Here is a 17,609-nt window from a genome sequence, read left to right as displayed (position 1 = left end):
GAAATCTTGCTGGATATTATTCAGATCTTGTATGGACAACAACTTCTTTTTAATCTCACAGATGTCACCTGATTTATTGGTTATTTTAGCATCAGCAGTGTATTCACGTACGAAATTACGAACCGGTATATCCAAATTTGATGTTCGTATTGAGTATAAATTAGCATAGACTTTAAGCTCATCAAAATCCTGAATATCAAAGTGACAACTGCTTATGATTGATGCATATTGTCTAAAATTGATTTTTGTGCTGATATATCCAACGGTATTTGTGTCACTGATGAATTTTGGTAAATTTTCATTGGCATTTTTAATCACAGACTTGAAAAATTCATAAAAATGCTCTTCGTCTTTATTTAATGCAAGTACATGCTGATCTGGTGTATTTCTAAATGCCATTTTTTGCTCCTTTATCCTTTGACTCGAGGTAATGCATAAATTTCTATTAACAGACCATTTAAGTCTCGAAAAATTCTTCTCATTTCCCAATTGTGATATTTGAAGTGTTAAGTTTTTGGGAAAATTTCCAAATATTGGATCATGATTATTTGATATTTTCATACATTCATCACGTCCATCACGTCCTTTTCGTCCATTCATTCCATTACGTCCATCAAGACCATCTCTTCCATTAGTTGCTATAATTATGAATCCCGTGTCATCACTATGAACATTAACATTTCCGGCATATCCACCTTTAGCACCAAAACCACCGAAACCACCAAGTCCACCTGTTTTACCACTTGAGCCTTTTATCAACATTAACATTTCACTTTTATCAACGCAATTGAATAAAATTTCTTTTTGTAGACCTTTATCAAAGATTTTACATCGCCTTGAACCCTTTGCTGTACTTATTTCATATTCAGTAAGTAATTGTTTGAAATTAGTATTATTACACTTTATGCCATTTAAACAGAAATCATCTTTAGTCACGTCATATCCATCATCTCCATTTCTACCATCACCACCATCTTGTCCATTTGATCCATTACCACCATCTGACTTGATTGTCCATAACCTTGCGTTGTTTATTTCTGCACTAAATATTTCACAATTTCCTCCACTACTTCCTGCTTCTCCATTTTTTCCATTCATTCCATCACCATTTGAGTTTACGCCTGCATTTCGAGGATGTTGATGTCCATGATAGCCTGATAGATTCCATATTGTCTTTTTGTGAAGACGGATTGTGTTGGCCATAACAAAAATATTTTTTCCACGATATTTTTGATGTAAATCTTGATCAATGTGTAGAATATCACAGACTATATGAATCTCTTCCATTATTGGATCAATGTTACTTTTAATATCGTCCGAAGTCATCACCTTCCTTTGCAGTAACCAAATGCTTTTGCCTGCCACCTGAGTCTCCTTACTGATGAGTTTGTCTACATATTTACCAATTTCTCTTTGAAGGACTGGCTGAATTACTGATGAACAATTTTCAATCTTTGTTGATGCTTCTTTAAGGGCTTTAAACTTGTCAATATGAAAATCACAAGCCTGAATATTTTTAGATATTTGATAAAATGAAATTAATCCAGACACAAAATCACGAAGTTTTAATTTTGATGCTAATAAGTCAAATGATTTGTGCGAATTTCGGAGAACCTCAATTAAAAGTTTAAATAATTTATATTCGTTCCTCACATTTTGGCTGAAATTCATTATTTTATACGACAAAACATTGCAAATTTCCCGGCGAGCATTTAAGAAATCTTTTGGAGTAAATATTGTAAATTCTCGATTAATCATATTGTAATAATCACCATGCAGATGTTCCGGTGTGAATTCAAATGCTTTTAAACTTTGAAATATTCCCAAAAGCTCAATTATCTCATCATCGGTAATGTCTTCATTCGTTGATGCCTTTTCGATATTTTCAATAATTTCTGTTGTCCATAATTCTGCTAGAATCAATCTATATTGCTGCTTAATGAATGTTATGTCACATGGCTTTAGTTCTACTCCAAATTTTTCACCAACTAATTCAATCAATTGTGAAAGGCTTTTATTTAGTCCCTGATCTTTAACTAGCTGTTTTATATGATTTTTTACTTCCAAATTCATTTTTGAATTGTTGATTTAACAGATTTTTTTAAATCTGTTGCCTATAAATTATTAAAAAAAAATTGTTTTACTTTTCTAAAATTTGAACAAGGATATTGATATCTTTGATAATAATGAAACGTTATTGCCGTTGACCTGTCGAACGACAGGTTTTTACCGCATTTTTAAAAAATTATACTTATAATTTCACTTTGATCGGCTCAATGGCTGGCTGGTTGTGACTGAAAATATCAGTAACCAGGCATCGTAGAGACCTCTAGTTTGAAGCATTAGCTCCATATTATCAAGCTACTGGCTCATTGCTTGGTCCAGTAGCCCAAAACCACAATTAAATGCTTTAATTAATGATTCTTTTAATTTTTATACAGAATATTTCTCTTGAAATTTTGTATTTTTTTGACCGTTCGTTATTTTTTATGCAATTTTTAGCTCATTTACAATAGCTTGTTTATTGTGATAATCAAATTCTGATCGCTGAGAAAAAAAAAATGCGCTAAATTCCCTCGACCAATATCACGAGGACTTTTATCATTTTTTAATTATATAGTTCGCTTTAAATTAAAGTTAATGTATTTTGACTATAAACAACAGCTAGCATTTAATGCAATAGTTAATTGATAAAAATTAGGTAAAATTAATGATTAATTAAATTATGTACAATTGGTTATTTACATACCATTAGTAATGGCGACACTCTTTTCAAACAGCTTTTGTTCACATTAGATAGACATCTGAACATTCATGCGTTGCAACTATTTCTATTTCATTTAATTTTAAGTCGTGAACGAGTGAAGCATGTTACAAATTTCTTTAAAATATGTAACTATGTAGAACGACTAATGAGTTAAATAAATTAAACATTTACAAACATTATAACATGACGGATTACACAAAAATAGTAACAACACCCAGACTGAGAAACTAATGCGTATGGGCGGTGTTTTGCGTTATTTGGCGGTATTGTATTTTCTAAGATTTTATCTTTTTAATATGGGAAAATTGAGATGTTAAATAGTATTTTCCGGTAGTTTTTCACTTTGATAAAAGGTAATCTATGTGAAAATAGTCATTTCCGAGAGTTTTTTACCCTAATAGTTAAAACGAAATTTTGGGTTTCTCATCTCAATATTGGAAAATTAAGGCAAAATTTGGCATTTTCAAGTATTTTTTTATTTTTTATTTTTTTCACCCTAATGTGGGAAAATTGAAGCAAAATTCGACTTTTCCGAGAGGTTTATATCCAAAAATTACAAATTTGAGAAAAAATTCGGCTTTTCCGAAAATGAAAATAGAGTTTTCACAATTTTTTTAATTTACACCCATCTTAAATAATCGGCGGTATTTACATTTAGCGGTATTTGTATCAATACTCAATAACACATTATATTTTCTTTTAAAAAAATTTTAAGATAACAAATCAACTGATTAAACGAAAATTCTGCATCAGACCGTTGTGACACTTATTTGGTGCCAGAATCTATTTAAATCGGATACCGTACTTGAGTCATGCCAAGCGGGTACTGGATTTTAAATCGATTTACTGAACTGTGTTGTTTATGATACATAATAGACACTAGACAAGTGTGATTCAGTACAATTGTTACATAACTATAACTAAGTTATACTATTTAATTTCCTGGCTTTTTTTCATAATTATTTTTTCTGCCTTAACGTCATTGTAATATCAATTGAAAGATACTTATTATCTTGTTCTATAACTAAGTTAGTACATAAAATTGCAAATATATCAAAAGTTATACGTTAGGAATGACTAACTTGGGCAAATGTTAGTCAGAGACAGAGCTATTTTTAGACGTCAACTGAGAGAGGCTAATGATCACAGCTGATCTGTACGGCCGGTAAGGTATGGTATGGTTAACTTTTGTATATCATGTATCATGATTCATGAGTAAGTCGAAGTTTGACTAAAAAGATGACATCACTATTTGCACAGCAGGCGATTGATCTGAGTGCCGGGATAAATATGTTAAATGATAGAGTGTTAAAGGACCCTATAAAAGATTACTGGTCTGAAGAATGGCAGCCTCACAATCAGACTAGGGATGGTAAGGAGGCATGGAAGGTTCTGATATAAATTTGACTCAAAAATGCTTGTTGATTTCATAAGTGTTAGTAAGCACATAGATGTTAATTTTCTACAAGTATTCAATTGTCAAAATTATTATTATTATTATTAGTATTTTCGAGATATAACGCAGTATGTACAATAAAATTAATCATATAACTATGTCTAAACATGACTCATTTAATATAACATCTGCGCACTATGTGAAAAAAATTCATAAATCTGTGTCTATGTATAATGATTACGTATCCATAATGTTATAAATGTTATAAAAATTACCGAGAATCTAAACAATTGGTGAACAACCTTTTATTTTTCGCGTTATATCTTGATAGTGAGCCTCACGAGTTAAATTCGCTCACGACATAAAAATATATCGCCGGGCACAGGTTGTCAACCATTGATCTAGACCCTGGAAAGGGAGACTCAGACCCCATATAAAATTTAATAAAATCCAAACTCAGGCTAGATTCAAGTCGATCAAATGTCAGATTTTTTAATTAATTAAGTATTTTTTTAAAACTCACATTAAACTTGATAAAGCGTTTCACCTCTCAAATCATTGACAGTTCATCACTTAATTTCACAATCGTTCTTCAATTGAATTTTTTTACAGATATACACTTCATAAACTCAAAATGAAAACTGCAAAGATTTTCATCAGCAATCAGAATTTTATAATAAAAAATTTCCTATGTGTTGGTATATAACATTTAATACATGTAGGAGAAATTATACTAAAAATACTTTATACACTAATGAAGCAGATCGCGCTTTATGGAAATATTCACATCATACGCGGATCAAAAATCTGTACAGAAAAATGAAAATAAGAATAAAAAAAAAAAAAATACAAAAAAATAAAAAATTATGAGCGTGAGCTTTAATTAGCCCGAAATCTAATTTTGAGTTTTAATCGAGTTATCGCATACTAATTAATACAAAGTGTTTATTGCGATTTTTCGGTACTGGAAGCACCAATCGAGATGCAGTTTTTTTCACTGTTTCATTGGTATTTTTAGGCAGAGACTTTTGGCAATAGAACACATTAGATGATTCCCTAAGGGTAATTCAGCAAATCCAAAAAAGTGGTTTCACTGAGAGACCAAAAACAATATTTTCACCCAAATTGAAAATTTGGTGCGAATATGAAAAGATTTTTTTTTTTTGCGTGGACTGAAAAGTTAAAAATAACTTTTGTTTTGTGCTGTAGAGAAATTTGTTTTAAATGCATGAATTACAAACATACATCTCGACCTTATCATATACTACAAATAAAAACGTGGGTGCAAAGCTTTTGTGTGGCAAGTTCTGAAAACAGGCAGAATTTAAAACCACATCCCTCTGATTTTTAAGATGAAAAACTAATTTATTAAAATTTAATATTTTAAATTATAAATCGGCTAATTTAGAACAAAATTACTAGTAAAAAAGACAAGTTTAAAATACATATTATATAACATCAATGCTAGACAGAAATTTGATGGCATATCATGAATAGCCAGTCAATAATATAACTCATCTGAAACATTTTCTGATTATTCAAATCGATTTATAGACACCCAATTAATCCAATCGATGTATTTAGTCACATCCGAAAATACCGAATATGTATCAACATCACATCCATAAGGTCCACCAATTAATGATGATGACACAATTCCACGAAGATAATAAGTAGTTCCATCAGTCACAAATAATCCACTTCCACTATCACCACGACAAACTCCAACACCAGTTCCAGTTCCTCCACAGAATGTTCGCTTACTTGAGATTTTAGACAAATAGAAATTTTTCAAAAAGCAGTCTTCGTTGCTGTGAATTGGAGTTTCGAGTATTTTTGGGATTTTTTCATGAATTTTTGTTTCGTCTTCACTTTTTCCATATCCAACAACGACACCAGTAATTGCAGATGTATCTTGAACAAGACAAATTGGTTGAATAAGTTCACTGAATGCTGTTTCTCGTTCCAAAACCAGCACAGCAATGTCAGCATCAAACGATTCAGTTAAGGTGTTCCAATCAGGATGTATATTGACACTTTGAACAGCATGAAAAGCTCTTCCGATTTCGACTTTTTTGTCAAGATCATAAGTGCCAAGTTGAATGACGATTTCACCTGCCAACGTCGGTTTTGCCGCTTGTTTATCTTGAATGCAATGTGCAGCTACAATGAGATTGATATTTGGGGTTTTATTAAGTAATAAGTGAACTGCCATTGAAGAGGAAGGTTGGCTGTTTGGCTTCAGTAAACATACCAAGCTTACATTATTAGATTTACCTGTTACAACTTTTCGGCTAGACACAATCGTTGCACCACAAAAATATTCACCAGATGGTTTAGTCAGGACTGCAACCCTGTGGAGAATAATAGTCGATATTTTATAAGTTTTGTACATAAACATGCTGTACTCAACATGGAAAGTTTCCCCTTTTGGCATATTTGCCACCAACAATATTTCCAACTCCTTTGACAGGCTGTCCACATTGATAATCACGAGTGACGTCAACATGTTGATTTTTTGTTGATTGATAATTCCCAAAACATGTCTGCAGTCCAACTTTGATGTTTTCAATTCCCATGAGGTCTTCGTTACTACATATGTTGCCCTGCATTTCCATCACATTAACTGCTGTATTATCAATAAATTTCTCATCAATTTGATTGATGTTGTTGCTTCCCACATAGATTTCAACTAAGTTCTTATGAACACCAAAGGATGCAGCATCAATTATACTTAATTTGTTGTAATCCAAGTACAGATTTTCCAAATTTCTTAAAGGTTTAAAAGTATTTTGTGGTAACTCTGTGATTTCATTGCTGTGAAGGCTCAGAAGTTTGAGGTTATGAAGACCAACAAAAGAATTTGAATTTAGCAGCTTAACTCTGTTGTCAGAAAGGTAAAGTATCTCTAAATTTCCCAAGAACTCAAAGGATTTGTCTGGAACTTCAGCAATTGGATTTTCACTCAAGTACAGCTTTCTTAAATTGACTAAATTTGTAAACCATTTTGTATCAATTGACTGTAGCTTGTTGTTTTGTAGACTAAGCTCTTGAAGTTCAATCAGTGGATTAAAAATATTTGATGGCAAATATTCAATTTGATTTTCTTGTAAATACAATTTTTTTAGGTAATTTTGGGATATAAATAAATTTCTAGGCAGTGTTGTGATTTGACTGCCGGTCAGATATATTTGTGAAAGTTTTGAATTTCTGGTCAGCAGATTATTTGGTATGTAATTAAGCTGAGTTCCTTTTAGATCCAAATTATCCAAATTTTCACAATTTTCCAATGAATTTCCATCAAATGTATTGATTCTAGCAACTGATCCTATATATAGAAGGTTCCTAAATTTTTGACAAAAAATTGATGAAATTGTGTTTATGTTGTTGCCTTTTCTGATGTAAAGAGAACTGACGTTATCATCGGTATATCCAGATTCATGTTGTCCGTTGATTGTTGTCACTGTGTTGAGAGAACCTTCTAGGTTTGTGTTTAAGTAGCAGTAATAGTACTTGAAGTCCCTAAATATCGTATTTTATAGTCACAATCAGCTGATTGAGCATTAACACAGCTTTGTATCCACAAAATTCCACAGAAAATTATCAAAATATTAACACTCATTTTTGGTGATAATTAATGAATTTTTATAACTTTGTTTCTTATTCAAATTCAACTTAAGATCAGCGATCTTTACCGAAGATGGGCAGCACACAAACTGAGAGATCACAGCAAAAAAAACAAAGAAAAAATCTTAAGATAGCAATAAAGTTACAACGACAAAAGTAAAAGATGCAGTCGAAACAGGTTTTTGCTTAGAAATACAATTCATAATTTTTGAGATTTTTTTATTAAGCTGGTTTTATTGAAAAGATCTGAATCATGGAGCCGCTTGCTGATTAAAAAACGCAAAAACCAGGAAATTTTATTTTACTTAACCTTGAGCTCTGGAGATGAGTTCTCTGATTTTGATATTTACGGTACAAGTATTACCATACCAGATGTATCACAACACCATACCATAAATTTATTATTTTTTGCAACAATCTGATCCAAAACGCACATATCATCTAATAAATCCATAATCTGACAACGAACTGGCATGTCTATGATCGACGTGACTTTGTCATGGTGCTTGATTTCAATGGAATTCAACAGCTAGTTGTAGTTACGCTGGCTAAACCGAATCCTACACAAACCAAAGTAATTTCGGCCTGGATGCTGGATTTTTGATCAATTAACAGATTTGCACTATTCGGTTGACTCCAACTATGGCTTTTATTAAAACATGAAAGAAAGTCAAGGATGAGTTAAGGATAATAATAACAGAAAGTACTAAAATGGTAGAAATGTTAAGAGACTTCAGATTCTGAATTGGCTAATGCCAAATTGATATCTGGATTTTAAATATTTGCTAATTCATTGTTTATTTAAACTGTTTAACACTTTACACTCTAATTAATTAATTTATATGGTATAAGCTATGGCTCGTACCACTGTTGCTGTATGTATATGTATGCACTATTATATCTAGAGTCGCTTAGACATGGCAAAGCGCGTAATTATGGAGATGATTATTCACTTTTCCTTAATGAGCCTGTCTCCAATTCACGGCTTTTGATTTGCACCAGATTCAAGGATGTACATGTGTTGTATAGTGTGTCAAACTGTTGGATATCTCATCCTGAATAGTAATAATACTTAAGTGTGAGAACACTGGTGGAAGTAACACGATCGTTTTTGACTCTACATAGTTAGAAATAGTATCAACGAATGGTCGAATCAGTAATGTCCTTGAGACGAAATTGACGACTCGAGAACTACAAATTTTTTTGACACCATCTTCGAAATTGAGGAAATTTATGAAGCTTTACTATTTAAAATTTGAAAAATGCGAAAAACTGATTTTCAAAATGAAAATTAATTTATTAAAATGTTATAACTTTTATTTTCAATCACCCAAATTAAAACAAAAATGTTAGCAAAATTGACAAGTTTAATATTCAAATGTACTTAATATAACAGGCTGGACAGAAATTTAATGACAAAAAATCGAATATTTGTGTATTTTGAGTAAAAAAATCCAGACATGGAACGAGCAACGATTACGAGCAAATAATCGGTCAATAATATATGTAACTCATATTATCATATTCACACCAAATTTTCAATTTGGGTGAATATATTGCTTTTGGTATTTTGAAATTTCAGTTTTTTTAATTTCCTGCATCAGACTTACAGAATTGACAAATATTTCCAATGGTGGAAAGTCTGTGCCTGAAAATACCAATCCAACAGTGAAAACCGCATCTTGATTGGTGCTTCCAGTGCCGAGAAATCGCAAAAAAACACTTTCTGTTATTTAGTTAGTTAGTTAGTTAGTTAGTTAGTTAGTTAGTTAGTTAATCAGCACGATATCTCTCTTCAAACTCAATACTAAGACTTCGGGTTTTTTGCTTCTGGTAGGGAATGGGTATGGCAAGAACTGTATTGTTTTTGGAGCCATAAGATGCTTCCATTAAGGCACAAGATGTAAAAAACTGTCTTTTTTTGGTCCAAATTATAGTCGATTATTGCAAAATACATTTTTGTAAACAAACAAAAAAATAAATTGAACTGAATCTTACTGGATCTTATTTTAATGGTCTAGAAGTGAACTGGATCCTACTGGATCTCATTTTAATGGTCTAGAAGTAAACTGGATCCTACTGGATCTTGTTTTTATGTGTCTGGGAGTTATATGGATCCTACTGGATCTCATTTTAATGGTCTAGAAGTGAACTGGATCCTACTGGATCTTGTTTTTATGTGTCTGGGAGTTATATGGATCTTACTGGATCTTATTATAATGGTCTAGAAGTGAACTGGATCCTACTGGATCTTGTTTTTATGTGTCTGGGAGTTATATGGATCCTACTGGATCTTATTTTAATGGTCTAGAAGTGAACTGGATCCTACTGGATCTTGTTTTTATGTGTCTGGGAGTTATATGGATCCTACTGGATCTCATTTTAATGGTCTAGAAGTAAACTGGATCCTACTGGATCTTGTTTTTATGTGTCTGGGAGTTATATGGATCCTGCTGAATCTTATTATAATGGTCTAGAAGTGAACTGGATCCTACTGGATCTTGTTTTTATGCATCTGGAAGTTGTATGGATCCTACTGGATCTTATTTTAATGGTCTAGAAGTGAACTGGATCCTACTGGATCTTGTTTTTATGTGTCTGGGAGTTATATGGATCCTACTGGATCTCATTTTAATGGTCTAGAAGTAAACTGGATCCTACTGGATCTTGTTTTTATGTGTCTTGGAGTTATATGGATCCTACTGGATCTCATTTTAATGGCCTAGAAGTGAACTGGATCCTACTGGATCTTGTTTTTATGTGTCTGGGAGTTATATGAATCCTACTGGATCTTATTATAATGGTCTAGAAGTGAACTGGATCCTACTGGATCTTGTTTTTATGCATCTGGAAGTTGTATGGATCCTACTGGATCTTATTTTAATGGTCTAGAAGTGAACTGGATCCTACTGGATCTTGTTTTTATGTGTCTGGGAGTTATATGGATCCTGCTGAATCTTATTATAATGGTCTAGAAGTGAACTGGATCCTACTGGATCTTGTTTTTATGCATCTGGAAGTTGTATGGATCCTACTGGATCTTATTTTAATGGTCTAGAAGTGAACTGGATCCTACTGGATCTTGTTTTTATGTGTCTGGGAGTTATATGGATCCTACTGGATCTCATTTTAATGGTCTAGAAGTAAACTGGATCCTACTGGATCTTGTTTTTATGTGTCTTGGAGTTATATGGATCCTACTGGATCTCATTTTAATGGCCTAGAAGTGAACTGGATCCTACTGGATCTTGTTTTTATGTGTCTGGGAGTTATATGGATCTTACTGGATCTTATTATAATGGTCTAGAAGTGAACTGGATCCTACTGGATCTTGTTTTTATGTGTCTGGGAGTTATATGGATCCTACTGGATCTTATTTTAATGGTCTAGAAGTGAACTGGATCCTACTGGATCTTGTTTTTATGTGTCTGGGAGTTATATGGATCCTACTGGATCTCATTTTAATGGTCTAGAAGTAAACTGGATCCTACTGGATCTTGTTTTTATGTGTCTGGGAGTTATATGGATCCTGCTGAATCTTATTATAATGGTCTAGAAGTGAACTGGATCCTACTGGATCTTGTTTTTATGCATCTGGAAGTTGTATGGATCCTACTGGATCTTATTTTAATGGTCTAGAAGTGAACTGGATCCTACTGGATCTTGTTTTTATGTGTCTGGGAGTTATATGGATCCTACTGGATCTCATTTTAATGGTCTAGAAGTAAACTGGATCCTACTGGATCTTGTTTTTATGTGTCTTGGAGTTATATGGATCCTACTGGATCTCATTTTAATGGTCTATAAGTAAACTGGATCCTACTGGATCTTGTTTTTATGTGTCTGGGAGTTATATGGATCCTGCTGAATCTTATTATAATGGTCTAGAAGTGAACTGGATCCTACTGGATCTTGTTTTTATGCATCTGGAAGTTGTATGGATCCTACTGGATCTTATTTTAATGGTCTAGAAGTGAACTGGATCCTACTGGATCTTGTTTTTATGTGTCTGGGAGTTATATGGATCCTACTGGATCTCATTTTAATGGTCTAGAAGTAAACTGGATCCTACTGGATCTTGTTTTTATGTGTCTTGGAGTTATATGGATCCTACTGGATCTCATTTTAATGGCCTAGAAGTGAACTGGATCCTACTGGATCTTGTTTTTATGTGTCTGGGAGTTATATGAATCCTACTGGATCTCATTTTAATGGCCTAGAAGTGAACTGGATCCTACTGGATCTTGTTTTTATGTGTCTGGGAGTTATATGAATCCTACTGGATCTCATTTTAATGGCCTAGAAGTGAACTGGATCCTACTGGATCTTGTTTTTATGCATCTGGAAGTTGTATGGATCCTACTGGATCTTATTTTAATGGTCTAGAAGTGAACTGGATCCTACTGGATCTTGTTTTTATGTATCTGGGAGTTATATGGATCCTACTGGATCTTGTTTTTATGTGTCTGGGAGTAATATGGATCCTACTGGATCTTATTTTAATGGTCTAGAAGTAAACTAGATCCTACTGGATCTTGCTTTTATGTGTCTGGGAGTTATATGGATCCTACTGGATCTCATTTTAATGGTCTAGAAGTGAACTGGATCCTACTGGATCTTTTTTTTATGTGTCTGGGAGTTATATGAATCCTACTGGATCTCATTTTGATAGCCTGGAAGTGAACCTGACCCTACTGGATCTTATTTTAATGGGTCTAAAAGTTATATGGATCCTACTGGATCTTATTTTAATGGTCTAGAAGTGAACTGGATCCTACTGGATCTTTTTTTTATGTGTCTGGGAGTTATATGAATCCTACTGGATCTCATTTTGATAGCCTGGAAGTGAACCTGACCCTACTGGATCTTATTTTAATGGGTCTAAAAGTTATATGGATCCTACTGGATCTTATTTTAATGGTCTAGAAGTGAACTGGATCCTACTGAATCTTGTTTTTATGTTTCTGGAAATTATACGGATCCTACTGGACTATAAGGCTTAGTGATTTATAAAAGTACTGTAATCTACTCAAGTCGGGCGAGCGAAGCTCACCCCGGCTCGAATAGTGTTGTATAAAAGTACTGTAACCTGCCCAAGTCGGGCGAGCGAAGCTCAGCCCGGCTCGTAAAGTGATCTATAAAAGTACTGTAATCTGCCCAAGTCGGGCGAGCGAAGCTCAGCCCGGCTCGTAAAGTGATCTATAAAAGTACTGTAATCTGCCCAAGTCGGGCGAGCGAAGCTCAGCCCGGCTCGTATAGTGATCTATAAAAGTACTGTAATCTGCCCAAGTCGGGCGAGCGAAGCTCAGCCCGGCTCGTAAAGTGATCTATAAAAGTACTGTAATCTGCCCAAGTCGGGCGAGCGAAGCTCAGCCCGGCTCATAAAGTGATCTATAAAAGTACTGTAATCTACCCAAGTCGGGCGAGCGAAACTCAGCCCGGCTCGAATAGTGTTGTATAAAAGTACTGTAATCTACCCAAGTCGGGCGAGCGAAGCTCAGCCAGGCTCGTATAGTGATCTATAAAAGTACTGTAATCTGCCCAAGTCGGGCGAGCGAAGCTCAGCCCGGCTCGTATAGTGTTGTATAAAAGTACTGTAATCTACCCAAGTCGGGCGAGCAAAGCTCACAAATTTTTGCGACTTGAACGGCAAGCACTAGAAGCTGCATATCTATGAAAATATGATGCCGTGAGTTGAGAAATGGTTCGAGCGAAGCTTGAACTCAAGTAGTTCGAACGCAGCTCGAACTTGGTTGAGCGAAGCTCACAAATTTTTACGACCTGAACGGAGCGAAGCGAGTGAAGGCGTGAAAATTTTCCCAACCACTAGAAACTGCATATCTATGAAAATATGTTGCTGAGAGTAGAAAAATGGTTCGAGCGAAGTTCGAACTTTAATTGTTCGGATGCATTTCATTCAATTAAATAATTTTAGTTAACGTGTAAATAATCATTTTTTATCACATTTATCTCATAAATCAATTATTTTGTTCAAGTTGTGTTTTTAATTCTTACTTTTCTGTACAGTTTTTTGATCTACGTATGGTGTGAATATTCCCATGAAGCGTGATCCGCTTCATTACTAGTTTTGATTATTAAAATCGAGTAATGGATGCCCTATAGATCCAATCGATATATTTGATAACATCCGTAAATATCGAATAAGTGTCAACATTACATTCATAAGATATTCTCTTTAATGATGATGACACAACTCCACGAAGATAATAAGTAGTTCCATCAGTCACAAATAATCCACTTCCACTGTCACCATTGCAAACTCCAACACCTCTTCCAAGTCCACCACAAAATGTACGTCCACTGGAAAGTGCCGCAAGGGCTTGGTTGTCCATAAAACAGTCTTTATTGCTGTGAATCGGAGTTTCAATCATTTTTGGGATTTTTTCATGAATTTTTGTTTCGTCTTCACTTTTTCCATATCCAACAACGACACCAGCAATTGCAGATGTATCCTGAACAAGACAAATTGGTTGAATAAGTTCACTGAATGCAGCTTCTCGTTCCAAAACCAGCACAGCAATGTCAGCATCAAACGATTCAGTTAAGGTGTTCCAATCAGGATGAACATTGATACTTTGAACAGCATGAAAAGCTCGTCCAACTTCAACTTTTTTGCCCAGATCGTAAGTGCCAAGTTGAACGATGATTTCACCTGCCAACTTCGAATTTTTCCCTTCTTTATCGTGAATGCAATGTGCAGCTATAATGAAATTGTATTTATGAGTAATTATGAGATTGTATTGATGTTTTATTGAGTGGATGGTTACTTGGGGCCATTTATTTAACATAAAGTGACAAAATAGAGATTTATGATCAAAACAGGAAGGATACGGAGGTGAAAGGAGTGGTTTAGAATTTGGCCCCAGTAAACATACCAAGCTTACATTCTAAAACTTACCGGTCAAAACTTTTCGGCTAGACACAAGTGTTCCACCACATATGTATTCATCAGACGGTGTAGACAGGACAGCAACCCTGAGAAAGTTATAGTCAATATTTTATAAGTACATTAATCTAAGCAGAGCTCGAAATCAAGTTTTAATCTGTGTTTTGGACTGAGTTGACAGGCTCTAGAATGACTATATCAAAGGTAACACAAGTCAGTTTGTCGATCTAAAGTCCGACACGAGGCCAGTGTTAATGTAATATGGTAATAGTCACTTGACGGATTTTTAATCGAATGATCTAAGGATATGAAGAAGGAACACTTAACATGTTGTACTCACCAAGGAAAGTCACCCCTTGTGACATTTTTGCCACCAATAATATTTCCAACTCCTCTGGCTGGTTATTATATATATATACATTGATAATTACGAACGCCTTCAACATGTGATGTCAAAATTTGCTGAGTTTTTGTTGCTTTAAAATTCTCAAAGCATGTCTTTAATCCAACTTTGATGTTATTAATTCTTTCATATTTTTCTTTACTACATATGTTGCCCTGCATTTCCATCACATTAACTGCTGTATTATCAATGAATTTCTCATCAATTTGGCTGACTATGTTGTTTACCAGATTGATTTCAACTAGCTTCTTATGAACACCAAAGGATGCCGCATGAACTACAGTTAAGTCGTTGCTATAAAAGTCCAATTTTTTCAAACTTCTTAAAGGTTCAAATGAATTGTGTGGCAGTTCTGTGATTTCATTGTTGCGGAGACTCAGAATTTGGAGACTATGTAGACCAACAAAGGAATTTGGATTTAGGTTCTTGATTCTGTTCTTATCAAGGTAAAACTGCTCCAAATTTGTCAAAAACTCAAAGGATTTATCTTGAATTTCAGTAAATTGATTTTCACCTAAAATCAGCTTTTTTAAATTGCCTAAATTTTTGAACCATTTTGAGTCAATTGACTGTAGCTTATTAGTCCCTAAATCAAGATATTCAAGATTAATCAGCGGATTAAAAATATTTGATGGCAAATATTCGATTTGATTTTCTTTTAAATTTAATAATTTGAGGTTATTTTGTGATGAAAATAAATTTACATGCAACGTTGTGACTTGACTGCCCCAAAGAAATATTCCTGATAGCTTTGTATTTCTCGCCAATAGTTCATTAGGTATGTAATTAACCCGATTTCCCTTTATATCCAAAATATCCAAATTTGCACAACTTTCTATAGAATTTGCATCAATTGATTGAATGTCAGCTTTTGATTCTATAAACTCAAGATTTTTAAACTTTTGACAATAAATTGATGAAAATGTGTTTATGCGGCTGTTGAAGTCGGTGTAAAGGTAACTGACGTCATCATCACTATGTCCAGAGTTATGCTGTCCATTGATTGTTGTCATTGTGTTGAGAGAACCTTGCTCATTTGTAAATAGGTAGCAGTAATAATAGGATTTGTTCGGATTTGTGAGAATAAAGTTCTTAAAATATCGCATGCGATAGTCACAGACCACAGTCTGAGCATTAGCACAGCTTTGCATCCACAGAATTCCACAGAAAATTATTAAAAAATTCACTTTCATTTTAGGGAATTGAAAAATTTTTAAAACTTTTTCTTATTCAAACTCAATTAAAAAGCAGCGTTCTTTAAAGCAAACGAGCAGCACGAAAACTGAGAGAACACAATAAAAAAAAGTAAAAAAAAATCTAACACACAAAATTACAACAACAAAAACAGAAGATGCAGTCGATAACATGTTTTTATTTGGAAATTCCATTCTTAATTTTGGAGATTTTTTTCTTATTTAGCAGGTTTTGATAAAAAGACGTTAATCATGGGGACGCTTACTAATTGAGTTACACAAAAAATAAGATACCAGGTGTATCACAACACCATACCGGATGTATAGTTTCCAATCTTGAGATTTTAATCCTTAACCATACTAGTACTTTAACATTTCTAACCGCTCTCCTCCATTTCCGTGCATGATCATTGTACCCCAATCTTTCACCTGAATCACATTTTGGCATCGCTTGTGTCTTTGACATTTGTCAGACTCAACGAAAATAGAGAACACAATTTCAATATTACTCAGAGAGGATTTCTCTCAATTTATTATAATTCTCAGCATATTTGAGGGATGAAGCTTTTTGCATGTTATTGTGTGCTTTGTAGCTAGATCGTTGAAATGGCATCTGTGGCTTAAATTTCAAAGCTCTTTGTCGATTTAACCGTTCTAGTTACAAAGCACAGCTCGTATGTTGAATGTGGTTTTGATGTCCTTGACATATATTGTATTTCAACTGCTAGGTATGCAAGGATATATATTCTGGATATTCTTCAATGTGCACAGCTAACAAGTGTTAACCATTTAACCTAAAAAGACAACTCTGATCCACTCTGATCAAAAGCACAGATATAAATGTCAAAAATAATTTGCAATTTAATTTTAATTTTTATTATTTTTATCATATTTTTACAATCAAAATTGGAAATGTTTTTTGTGTAATTGATTTTAATACTTAATTGATCTTAATTATAAATACCATTTTTGAAACAAATGTCGCTTATGATTTTACTTTAAACATCTGTCTGGCTGAATGAGATACAATATCTCAACAACCAGACATCCTGGAGTGCTCGGATTTGAAACCAGAATTGACAGGACTCCAATGTGGAGGCGCCTCAAAAAAAAAATTGGAGTCGCACTCCATGCAGTCCGGATTTTTTGAACTTTTAGAGTCCGGAATCTAAAGTCCAGTCAACTCTGTTTGAAACATTAATGTTGGGATTAGGACTGAAAAACACTAAATTTTGAGGTTATCGGATGTCAATCAATTACTTTACGTTGGGCTGTAATGCACTCAAGTTCCTAAATAACACGAGGGCTTTCAACAT

At 33.8% G+C, this 17,609-nt stretch overlaps 3 protein-coding genes across 3 annotated transcripts; all 3 read right to left on the bottom strand.

The window, feature by feature from the left end:
• Nucleotides 1-5,697: 5,697 nt before the first annotated feature.
• LOC139094469 (serine protease gd-like) lies at nt 5,698-6,378 on the bottom strand. Its single transcript, XM_070645504.1, has one exon. It carries the CDS (start codon nt 6,376-6,378, stop codon nt 5,698-5,700), a length of 681 nt encoding a protein of 226 aa, XP_070501605.1.
• Nucleotides 6,193-8,265, bottom strand: LOC139094468 (leucine-rich repeat-containing protein 15-like). The gene is made up of 4 exons (XM_070645503.1): nt 8,155-8,265; nt 6,577-7,699; nt 6,441-6,517; nt 6,193-6,326 (listed from the first exon to the last, which is right to left on the bottom strand). The coding sequence occupies exons 1-3, from the start codon at nt 8,263-8,265 to the stop codon at nt 6,504-6,506; spliced, it is 1,248 nt and encodes a 415-aa protein (XP_070501604.1). The 3' UTR covers nt 6,193-6,326; nt 6,441-6,503.
• A 5,070-nt stretch (nt 8,266-13,335) lies between these two features.
• Nucleotides 13,336-17,609, bottom strand: LOC139094467 (serine protease gd-like). Its single transcript, XM_070645502.1, has 4 exons — nt 17,554-17,609; nt 15,038-15,091; nt 14,710-14,786; nt 13,336-14,511 (listed from the first exon to the last, which is right to left on the bottom strand). The coding sequence occupies exons 1-4, from the start codon at nt 17,607-17,609 to the stop codon at nt 13,886-13,888; spliced, it is 813 nt and encodes a 270-aa protein (XP_070501603.1). The 3' UTR covers nt 13,336-13,885.

Source organism: Chironomus tepperi, unplaced genomic scaffold, assembly GCF_022539635.2.
Source record: "Chironomus tepperi strain 1889 unplaced genomic scaffold, CSIRO-AGI_Ctep_v1 contig_354, whole genome shotgun sequence".
Classification (NCBI taxonomy): Eukaryota; Metazoa; Arthropoda; class Insecta; order Diptera; family Chironomidae; genus Chironomus; species Chironomus tepperi.
This window is presented reverse-complemented; position numbering and strand designations above follow the sequence as displayed.